This window comes from Rhyacophila brunnea, unplaced genomic scaffold (assembly GCF_057557595.1).
Source record: "Rhyacophila brunnea isolate RB1 unplaced genomic scaffold, BYU_Rbru_1.0 scaffold_14, whole genome shotgun sequence".
NCBI classification, from domain to species: domain Eukaryota; kingdom Metazoa; phylum Arthropoda; class Insecta; order Trichoptera; family Rhyacophilidae; genus Rhyacophila; species Rhyacophila brunnea.
The window spans coordinates 39,444,501-39,456,546 of NW_028232796.1; the positions used below are offsets into that span (position 1 = coordinate 39,444,501).

The 12,046-nt window shown below is 34.2% G+C and overlaps 1 protein-coding gene across 1 annotated transcript in view; it reads right to left on the reverse strand.

Moving 5' to 3' along the window:
* The window catches only part of LOC147075969 (uncharacterized), a 30,359-nt gene that overhangs the window by 3,281 nt on the left and 15,032 nt on the right, over nucleotides 1-12,046 (reverse strand). Inside the window, exons 5-10 of the mRNA XM_085942301.1 lie at nucleotides 10,913-10,991; nucleotides 10,388-10,465; nucleotides 3,850-3,921; nucleotides 2,048-2,302; nucleotides 1,107-1,321; nucleotides 318-545 (exon numbers count right to left, since the gene is read on the reverse strand). Coding sequence (XP_085798427.1) covers nucleotides 334-545; nucleotides 1,107-1,321; nucleotides 2,048-2,302; nucleotides 3,850-3,921; nucleotides 10,388-10,465; nucleotides 10,913-10,991 — 911 coding nt within the window. The 3' untranslated portion in view covers nucleotides 318-333. The remainder of the gene's footprint in view (nucleotides 1-317; nucleotides 546-1,106; nucleotides 1,322-2,047; nucleotides 2,303-3,849; nucleotides 3,922-10,387; nucleotides 10,466-10,912; nucleotides 10,992-12,046) is intronic.

Below are 12,046 nucleotides of genomic sequence, written 5' to 3' on the forward strand. Positions count from 1 at the left end.
ACCTCATAAATCCAATAAAGGCTATTTTTAATAAGGTATAATGAACATTTATTAAAAATAATTACTGAATATATTTGCTAATTTGAAAAGTAACCAAACGGATTTTTGAAATTTCGAAATTCCATTTAAAACCAAACTTAGACAGTTTTTATTGTCTCCTGAAAAATAAGTTGATTTGGATTTACGAGGTTTACGAGATAGACCGACGATATAATACTATACGGTCTGTACAAACAAACATTACAGTTCAGTTCACTTTAATAATTGAATTGAAGCTATTCTTGCTTGTTGTATGTGCTCAAATTGAGTATACTCACGGCAGCGATTATCTTCTCATGTCTCCCTCTTGACGACAGCTGGCTGTTCGTCATGGGCAGCGGGCACATTGCGGTCGTCATCATCCTGAGCATCGTCTTTGCTGTTCTCGTGCAGCAGGACGTATTCCCGCTGACTGAAGCCAAACTTTACCACGTCGCGCTCCAGCAGTTCTACGTACTTAGATGCCTCAATCTGCTTGTTGTTCACAAATGTACCGTTTGCAGAACCTAAAAACAAAAAAGATAATTAACAATAGCACTTAGCTACCGTTAGAATCGTACAGAAACAAAACCACACGAGCATCAGCAAAATGTCAACAATAATTCTGGAGGTGTCGGGAGAACCTTGACCTTTGCCAGTGGCTAAAACTCCTAAGATATACAAATTTTTGTTTGCCTTTCCAAAAAGTTTGGCCAGTGCGTATCAAAGATATTCAAGACGAATCATATTTTACGGTAGATGAAGCTGATTGTATTGTTACTAAGACTAATGACTAAATAATTGTAAGTCATTTGGCATTGTAGATTCATTTTTTAAAAACAACTCGCAATAATCACCAGCCTAAAACAAGTTTTTGCAATAAACCAACATTATATGATGAACAATCACAAACAATATGTAACGGTGTAACAAAAACAGTAAGCCGACGTTTACATTTTATTCAGAACATTCCATATTCATTGATGCCGACATGGAGAATATTAACATTCGGATAATTACCAAATTTTAAAAACACGTTCTACATTTTTTTTAGCCAAAACTCTTTAGTGGAGACAATAGTAACTAACCGAGATCGATGATGTAAGGTCGAATCCTCTTCCCGGTGGAGCCGTCGTCCCTGGTGAAGGGCACGAGACGGTACTGCAGCGCGGCGTGCTGCTTGGACACCGACGGATGGTCCAGAGGAATGTCTGTCACCTTCCGGTCCCGGCCCAAGAGGAAGCACGACTGTCGGTGAATGTATAAGATCGGAAGAGCTTTGTCGCCTTTGAATGGGTAGAACCTGGTCAAAACAAATGTGATATAAAATAATGTCAACTATCAATCAGATGATTATAAGCTCCAACTTCCTACAGATAGCGCTGTCACTTTGTGCGGAGATCATATACTCATCTGAGCAGTAAACTTTGTACAAAAAATTTTGTGCGCATATATTCACCATTTTTTTACATAGATAAATGAACTCAAATTATTATGCCACAAAAAAATACTCGCCTAACATAAAAGTAGGTATGTATTTTTATGGAAATTGCACAATGCTCTTACCCGATATTGATTGCGGTAAATATACATCTCAATTTATCTCATCTCATTTACATCTCAAAAAATGTGAATACTAAAATAGCATAACGTGACGACATTCGTTCTGTCATATGATGTACTATTTTCCACAAAATTTCTATGAAGCTGGAAACATGTGGACAATTTTTTCCAAGTGTGCACTTTCACACCTGAACCCTGCTTCCAATGGGGATCTAGACTATCATTGGTGATTGTTGGCACACATCCAAAAAATCGCACCATTTGTAACCATGGCAGCAGACTGCGAATTTCTTGGATGGATGGACAGATAGACCACGAAACCTGAGAGAGGCTAGAGGTCAGTAATTGTCATGGGAAGGCTGAGTATTGAGTGGAATGGAGGAATATGATTGAGGCGGTGAATGTTCACTTTGGACTGTGGCGGTGTATTTCTAAACAAAAATGGAAAACTGAATCAACGACTAACCTCCATCTCCTTTTAGGCTGGCGAGCTTCCGGCGGTTCAGAATACTTGATGACCACTCCGTTAACCATGTTAGTGTCCTCGGTGAGTTTACCCGACAGGCCAAAGTTGGGTTTCTCCTTATCATTGGGGTTGCTTTCTGTTTTGACGGCGGGCGCATCTTTTTTTCCCCACTCGTAGTGACCGGAGTCTTTCTCCTCACTCTTCTCTCGCCGCGGAAACTTTTGTCGTCTGCTCCTTGATTCCTCCCTATCCTCCCTGTTACAAAAAATAAAGGTTTTAATTTTCCCATGTAATATTCTGTTAAGTAGGGAAGGTGGTTCACACAGAGAAGATTTATTCTATCAATCAAAACGCCATCATCAACCCAATCGTCAAATACTAAACCAGCTAAATATCATTTAACAAAATGTCATCATATTATGATGAATGAGTGGTTTTCCCAAAAATCAGTAATTTATCGATGCACACAATGACCTAGTAAACGAAACGCCAGCCGTTATCATGTGGACAATGGGAGTGTGATCGTATAAATTAACAAGTGTTTTATGAAACTCAACCAGATTATGTAATTAAGATGACGATTTGCAGTTGTGTCAAGTTTCAATATGCCGTGTAGCGTAAAGATGTTTGTATATTATGAATACAGTAAAGTGCACATTGTAAGTTTACCAGTGGCGATGCAATGTGCATGGGAGGTAAACGATGGGTAATCAAAAAAAAAAGTGCACAATTGGACAGTCATACAGACATGAATTTTGTTTCACATCCTTGTTCATATGCATTAAATGTATTTTTAATTGACCTATATAATTAGTATGTTTTTATATACATCAATTCAAATGTTAAAAAATAATGATTTTTAACTAGATATATTATGTGACTTCTAACTTTATTATTTATTTTACATAATTACAGCCTAGTTGCTTTTACTGGTAATTTTTTTGACATCATAATTGAACGTAGTTATGCACAACGTAGCCAGTCCACAATAATGTTGAGCTGAGATAATGGCACTTTAGCAACAACATCATATTAAAAATGTATGTAAAACTGTAAATAGTATTTTATTTCAAGAATAATTTTTTTGCGGTTTGGCTATTTTCAGCAGAAGGTAGAGAAAACCTTCTCGCATCTGATCTATATCATATCTCATTTTTTTTATTTTGTGTGGACTGGCTATTTTCTGCATAACTATGTCCAATTCAGATTCTATTCATATTAGATAGATATTACTGTATATAATTTAAATAAGACAACAATTAATACATGTCAATTTGCATTATTTCTAGCACAAAGCACTTTTCTTTACTTGTCAAGGTAAATGGTAGGTAAATAATTATTTTACATTGAGTCTTCGGCACTGGTATTTTTTAATTAAGACAAACTGAAGTTTATTACTCAACTCTAAGTTGTCCAAAATGCCGAGGAAGGAAGAGGAAAGCACACATGTACCAAATATAGAAAGTGGAGATGGCGTAACCCAAACAATACAACTAAGTCTGGTAAATATGACTGTCCAAGTGTATCTTCTATTCCTCTCAGTTTGGTATTTTTTAATTAAGACAAACTGAAGTTTATTACTCAACTCTAAGTAGTCCAAAATGCCGAGGAAGGAAGAGGAAAGCACACATGTACCAAATATAGAAAGTGGAGATGGCGTAACCCAAACAATACAACTAAGTCTGGTAAATATGACTGTCCAAGTGTATCTTCTATTCCTCTCAGTTACCTATAGTATACCTCACTCCCTACAGGTAATTTTTGCTGCCTGCAATAATATAAGAATGCAACAATAAATTTACCTATCCGTGTCTGTCTTGTGGTCATTTGGTTCAGTCCTTTTTCTAGTGGTCGGTCTCTCATCCCGCGTGTCCCTAAACAACCAAAGAAGCCATTAATAGATCCACCAAAACTGGTTATGCGAGGAAAAATCCGTGCACGCAACATTTGTTAATGATTCACAATACAAGATTAACGTTCATTATAGTACGCCTTCTCAATAGAGGCTAACATCGAGTTCGTTAAGTTATTATTTTAAAATGGACATGTCACGAGTTTATGATTGCAAAGTTGCAAATGATGCTGCTCCTATAAATGATTTTTTTTTTTAAATCAAAACTGACAAAATTGTTCGCTTGTGACGTTTAATATCCAAGCTCACTATAATAGTCTTGCTCTATAACAGTGACCGGGGACGCCAGAAGACACTAGGGGGCACTAGAAGGTAAGGCGGTTTGGAGGTGCTAAGATACTCTAAAGTAATATAAATTGAGAGCTCAGGTTGTGAACATGTACACATCGTATTTAAATGGCTTTTCCACCAGTATGGGTCATATATTTTTGATATAATACATTATCTTTGAAAAACTACCAGATATATATACCACTACCTTCATTCTGTAGATGGATGTTTTAAATTTGCATGCAGTTTGCATGGAATAATTTCCAAAGGGTGATTTTGCTTCTATGTTGCTAATGTGGGATAGCTTGCTAATGCCACGAATTGCAGAATGGCAATCATTTCTCTGGCATTATTGGGCGAAAAGGAAGAACTTCTAAAGAAAACTCGGATATACTATTAAGACATATCTTTATTGGATAAATTCAAAGCTTTTATAGTTTGACAAGTCGAGCAAGATCGTGCACTCTGGTACTTCATCTACGACAAGGTCCTGGGACACACCACTTACGGCTTTAAAGGGTACCCACTATTTGGTATGCCCATGGTGGTATAGAAGGTAGAAGTTTCTTTTTACAATATTGAATATAACGAAAAGCAAAAGTCTTTTGTAACTAATGTTAAAAGGAAGTCATTCACGAAAGCATCAAAATTTACAACTTTGTAATTCTACTTTCGCTATGTTAAAGGTTGTAATATGTTGCAATGCCATTGTGGTGTCGTGACGGGACAGAATTGATCATGAAGCGATGGTAGTAAAATCCGGACGAGGAAAAACATTCTAAGAATTAAACTATGTTTATGTTAGCTTGTGTGTGCTGTTTTGTTTATCACGTTCGTCTTCAATTGTAATTCTAAATCCCATGCTGCTAAGAGTGCGAAGTATCTCAATTTTGCTAGATTTTAATGTAAACACTATTTTAAATAGTTTCTATTTAATGTTATTGTTTTATGGCTGTATTAAAGGGCCTTTTTTAGTAGATGAAGTGAGGTTAAGTCAGTATGAACATTTTGTATTGTTTGTTCGCTCAAATTCTGGCAGTGGTTTCTTGCAGTCAGTGTTACCAATATGGTAAAAAATATTTTCCAGTTTTTGATTTCTATTATCCAATAATGTGTTCACTTGAATAAGAAACGTATTTACAAAAAATCTCAATAAATGTGTCCACGACTTATGGAAATTTTTGCTCACCAGCAAGAGGGTTTAAATTTGATACCGTGAATGATTCAAGATGTAAAATATAAATGACAGTGTATTCACTATCAATGGTAGCAGATATATAGAGCGAGAAAGTAATATGTTGATCAAATGACTGTAAACTAGTAATATAAAATTGAAATAATGCATAGAGAAAATAGTATAATAACTGTATTCACGTGGCAATAATGTAAATTTGCAGAGAAAACTCCATACTGGGGGTTATTTAATATTATAATCACAATTTCATTGATCCAACTAGAATATGGCAGGTGTAAAGTTGTTGAATAATATATATGTTGCTTAATTCATTCTCTCGAAATGATTTGTTCACATGCTAATGTTTTAATGTTAGTGATATGTTTGTTTTAATCAAAGATTTTTTTAAACGTAGATATTATTAATTAAAAATGTACGGTACTTATAATGCTAACAAAAAATTTCCTTCTTCACACATCGACATTGAAATATTTTTGTTATTGTGAAAGTTGCGTTCACTGAGAAATAAACGAAAGAATCATATTTGGGAAAAGCATTTTTATTGGCTGAGTTGCAACTTGTATTTATAATACAGTGATCAATTTAAAACATTGTTCTGTATTTAAAATAGTAAAGCAGTCTTTTGTGAAGTATGTGTATTGATTTTCTAAAGCAACTTTTAATATGACAATAAAGTTGTAGGCATTCATTTTAAATGAATAAGTTTCTTTATGGAGGGCTTCAAACTCCGCATTTTGACAAATTGTGTTAGTCTATGAAGTACTGCATCAAGTGTAGTCTGTAATACCTATCTATCTATTGCAACTATAGAAGTTTCACTTGTAGACAGTATGTGCTCGATGCACAGTACGAAATTAAGTATTCCGACGCATCGGATATGAGGAGGTTGAAAATACTCTTGAGTTGTGATTGTATTGAGACGCACGTCGCGTACTGTCACGTGACGTCACAGTAAGCTACAGCTAAGGAAAAAAAAGTCTGTAATGACGTTTTTTTTTGTGTTTAAAATGTCATCAGATTGATGCTTCCATCCCGTAACACATTTTGAATCTTTAAACGAACATTGTCAGTTAGCAAAATCCGCCGAAATCACCAGAACAACAATGAGGTCACCACACGTTGTACCGCACTGCATGACTCAATGAACGTTTTTTATCATTTTCTACATGCCTACGCATTTCATATCAACTGCGTGTTTTTTGTTTTTAGCAGTGGCACCATGTATTTTCTATAAGAATGTTGTCTATTATCTATGGTCTGCAGGTTGGGTTCTGTTCAAAATATTATCTATGGATGTAATATCGCAAGTAATTTTATCGTATGCACACTTAGAAACTGTTGAAATTATATGAAATTAGCATGAGTAATGAATAATAATTCAATATACTAATACATTAGAGTTGGCACTCTCCATCATAGAATTACAGTACGTGACATGCATCTCAATATAATAACAAATTGATTGTCAGACATTGACATGAATTGAAACAAAGAAATGAATACTTGAATATCATGCTCTATGGCAAATAGAGTAAGTCGTGTTTATAATTCAATCACTGACTTATACCTGAACTTTATACAGTGTTATATAATAATATACTGTAGTCGATTATTATCAACAGTCAATAAAAATGCCCTTACAAAAAGTATCTTGATATTTTCTCAATGTACATTGATTAAATAATAAAATTAATTATTGTTGTTTATTCAACTTGTCAAAGTGTTGATTAGTTGTTTTTTTTTTTTTTGGTTGTTATTGCTAATTTATGGGTATACAGCGGACATGTACTATTACGAACAATAGCCAAGGAACGGGACATGTTTGCATTGTCATATCACCAATTATAAACAGTCTTTGAAACAAAATAAAGGAAAACCCAGCAATAAATTTTGATCGTCTGTAGAAATATACATACACTGTGTTACTCCCAACGGCCATTTCCGATTTCCCAAATCTTCACCACCGTCAACCGTAATATATTTTTATTCTCTTTGAAACGAACATTGTTCATTTTCTTTGTTATCGAATATAAGGCTGCGGACGGCGGTTCTTAGCAAAGACAATACGCAACGCCGTATGCTGTATATTTCTTTTCAGACAATTCTTCCACGTTCCTAGTTTCTAATAATGATTTCATTTCTATAGGGCATATTTTCTAATGGTTTATTATTTTACAAGCAGTTCGTTACCATTTAGTATAAAGCTGTTAAGTCACTGTCGAATTGAAGTTCATATTTTGGGGAATTCACATTACGGGTAAGTATGTAATAATATAATCAATGTGTCCGTACTCCATAGCAATTTCACTACGTCCGCAAAATTCATAAAATCCGGATGATATTCATTTCTGGATCCATTCAAAGACAATATTGACTGTCTTTCTCTTGTCAATAATTACTTCACTTCTTCTGATTCGAATGTTTCTCAACTCTTTCTTCTTAGATTTTATCTTTTATGAAGTACTTCCTCGATCCGATCACTTCTGAACGTGTGCTTCTTTTGAGTCACTACTTTATCCAACGTAATTAAGTTTTAAATTCTTTATTCCTCAATTAATTCTTTTTTTTCCAAAATTTCTTAGCTCTATCTTCCTTGTATTCGGTACTATTCATTGATTTAAGTCACAATTTCTTCTTCTTTTAATCGTTTATTAGTGTGCGAAAATTATAAGTTGAAGTGTCATGGCCGCCGTTGTGGCACTGCAATATATTATGAAAGTATTATACTTCTCGAAACGGCCATGCTTCATGTTAAACTTGCCGCAGTCTAGTCTGTACTTTTGTTAATCAACTCATGATGAGACGATTCTTTCTTTTAGGTTTTCTAACATGAAAATCTTCAAGATGTAGACATTTGTCTTGTTCCAAAATAATCATTTCAATGGTGTGGCATTTGGGTGATTAATTATTATTCTAAATGCAGTTTCCTCGTAGCATTATGAAGATGAGAAAAAACTATTCATATCCTGAAATCCAATAGTCCATTGCGTCTCATGAAGATACAATGCGATCACATTGTTTCTCATATTTTCCTGCGGCGGTCAAGTATTCTATGTTACATTATACTATCATATTCCATAAATTATTATATTCCATAAAAATCCAACACAAGAAATTTTAATGGTCTTTAATTCCATTATTGATTCGTAAAAAAACATTTATAAATGCATGTTGATTATAACGGCATCAATCATAATAACTACTTTTCCAGGAAACTTCTTCTTCCACAATAAACATCTTCTTACATGGTACATCTTCAAAATGATTTTCATAGACTTTTCAACGTGTATGAAATAAACTCAAATGTCAAAAAAATCACAACCGAAGTAATAAATGTGTTTTTCTATTGACATCTCCTTTATGCGAATAATAATCTCATACACTCATTCTTGTCTGTCAAACGTAAATCGTTAGATCCGCACCGGATCATTCACTTGTATGTCACAAGCCACCAACGGCAATGTGAAAACATTCTAGGATATGTTACATGTTATTAAACGCCATCTCTTCTCGCATACAATTATTCCATGATCGACGAAATCCACAAGGTCTCGATAACTTTCTAAATGATGTTCGCAGATCCTTACACTTATAATAATGGAGTTAGCAAATAAATGACAGTTTATTTAATAAACATCAAATTGGTTCCAGTTATTTCTCCAAATACTCAAAACATTATATTGCAAATTCTTGATGTCAAAACCATATTATTTGATTGATTGCATAAAACGCTAGAAAAATTTGAAGGGGGAATTGATTATCATTGATTTACAGTTTTCCTTGTAAGTCAGTTATTAAACTCGGTTAGTTATTTTTTTAAGGATTCTGCAGATTCACAGTTGATCCGATTTATTAGATTGCTTTAATCGGGTTGAGGATAATTTATCCACCATATTTTCTCAGTCTTGAAGTATTTTCCTCAACTCAATGGATACTTCCATATAAGGACATTAAAAATCATTCAATGATTATGTGTAGAAATGAATCCGTAAGACTTCATCGGTTCTTTTATTTTCTTGTATTGTTTGAATATATCTGTCTGTCATTTTCTCCATATTTTCACAATGGGTATTTTGAAGAGCATCTTTTGAATCTTTTATACTGGAATTTGTTTGTTTCTCTATAGTATTTTCATGTGTACCTTTCAGGTATCGATTTAAATTTTTACCATGAGAAATCATCAAACAGTAGTATCGCTTTGTTCTGTTGCATCATTTGAGCGGTGTGAATTTCTTCTGTTCCGTGTCAGTATGTCAAACCATCCGAGAGTAAAACCTTCAAGGGGGGCAAAAGATTTCGACACCGAACATTCTACGCATGATAAAATTTCTTATACATGATAACGGCCATTTCGATGTAAGGTCAGAGAAAACGCAGACACTGGAAAACAAATAAAAACTTATTTAGCGGCTGCCAACGGCAATAACTAATTACTGACGACATCGGCATATTTTTGTTAAAGAGTCAAGTGCTAGAAAGCTCAAAGCATATTAAATCAACAAAACATTTTATCATTAAATTTATAGATTACATTGTTTAAAGAGTTTGTTTTTATATGCGGTACACGTACCGCCAACATTATATGTATAGATATATATATATATTTTATTTGATATTGTTTTATAGTTTTCTGTTTTAAATAACAAACAACAACATGTGATAAATCTACTGAAAGCCGAAAGATAGCTGTGCTAGATTAAGAATTGGGAAACTGAAAGTATCGCACACAACAGTTAAAATGTTAAGTAGTAAATATTCTAAAATACAGTGCTCCACAAATAAAACAAAATTGAAACGGGCAAACGGTCCGTCCGATATATACTTAACCTGCGGTAGATGTCGAGAGATACGATACGGTTTATTTATTTGATTTGGAGAGCTCTCTGTACGGAGAGTTTTTTTTTTTAATACAGCAAATTAATAATTGATTGATGTGAAGTCGTCTGCGTCAAACTATACATACCTGCCGGTTGAAATGGGCAAGGAACCCTCCTTGGAACTGTTTTTTCTGTCAATTACATTGCGATCGTCATATCTGCGCCTGGATGAACACAGAACGTACTGAATATCATATGAAAAACAAACTAATCCTTCGTCATTTGCAAACCTTTCAGACAGAAAATTTTATAAGTAGGCGGTTTGAATAGGAAAGACAAAATTCTAGATTCAAAATTCGGGAAACAGTTTGAAATTGTATAACAAATAGTAGAATTACAAATATCAACAAACACAACCAAAAAAATAATTATGATGGACATCTGCTAGCAAAATCAAATTAAATATAAAAAACCTGTATCTCAGAACTAAAAATCTGGAAAATATATTTTGAACTGAACATTTTTTAAGCTCAGAAGTTATAATTATTTTAAGCCAGTTATTTTAGAATTACGTATCTAACCAAGCAGCAATGGACTTACATACTTTTCGCATAAACAAAATGCTTTTATACCTAACTTAAAAAGAGAAATATTAAATAAAGCAGTTTTACCCATATTGCTGACTGGTGGACGGAAAATCATTTTTATCTTGGTACCTATTTCCACCTTGGTCACTTCTTTGCTGATAATCTGTAATAAAAGATGTTCAACAATTAGCCTTGATTAGGAACAAACACACTAACCACCGTACTCCGGTGTCATGGGTAAAATTCACATACATATTACTATCCAATTTATGTTTGGGTTTAAGGGGCCCGTAAACGAGTAACTTTTGCTGTTAATATTTCCGCAAAACACGAAAACAGTAGTCTATGCTGCCGAATTTTTTCATCTATTACATCTACATACTTTCTGGCAGCACGGTTGGTCGATATGTCAAATATCAAACGCAAACAAATCTATTTCCTTCTAGCTCTGCTCCATACGAGCGTCGCTGTTTGACCTGGTTCCGGCCTACCTCACCCTTAGCACCAATAACAACATCGTAGTGACAGCCGATTCGACAAAACATTGTAATAATTTTTTGCTGTGTCGTTGTTAATATTATTATTGTGTTATTACTAATTTATTGTCAATTCACACTAGGTACCATGAATAAATGGACAAACGACTGGGTACCGGAGCTTATTGATGAGGTTCATTTATGTCCTGAGCTATGGAACATGGAAGTCAAACTATATGAAGATCCTAACATAAAAAGGGCAACCGTCAAAGCTGCACAAACTTCTGGATCTGGAACAATGTGAGCAATTGAAGAGTCGAACATGCATATGACTCCTGTATGAGTCTCCAGTTGCCAAAAATCGAAAAGTGATTGGCACTATTGTAATAATCGGTGTTGCTTTCTTCATAACTGAATCTATTTTCATTTTGTTTGCACTAATTATATTTAACAAATACCTACTCAAATGAAATTTTTGACATTCTTGTAAAGTTTTTAAATAAATCATTATTAATAACTAATTCCTGGCTTATATTACTTATTGTTTCATGTTTGTTTAAGTACGACCGGATCCAAATCCTTCTTTTATTTTTGATTTGTTTATGTGATTATTTAGGACGATATATGCTGCAGAAACTTCATCTTCGGCCAATGATGTTTTAGCTCAAGTCACGTGTATGCACAAAATACATTGACCTCACTTGCCCGGTTCTGATGTCGGGCCCAGCAACCGGGAAATATG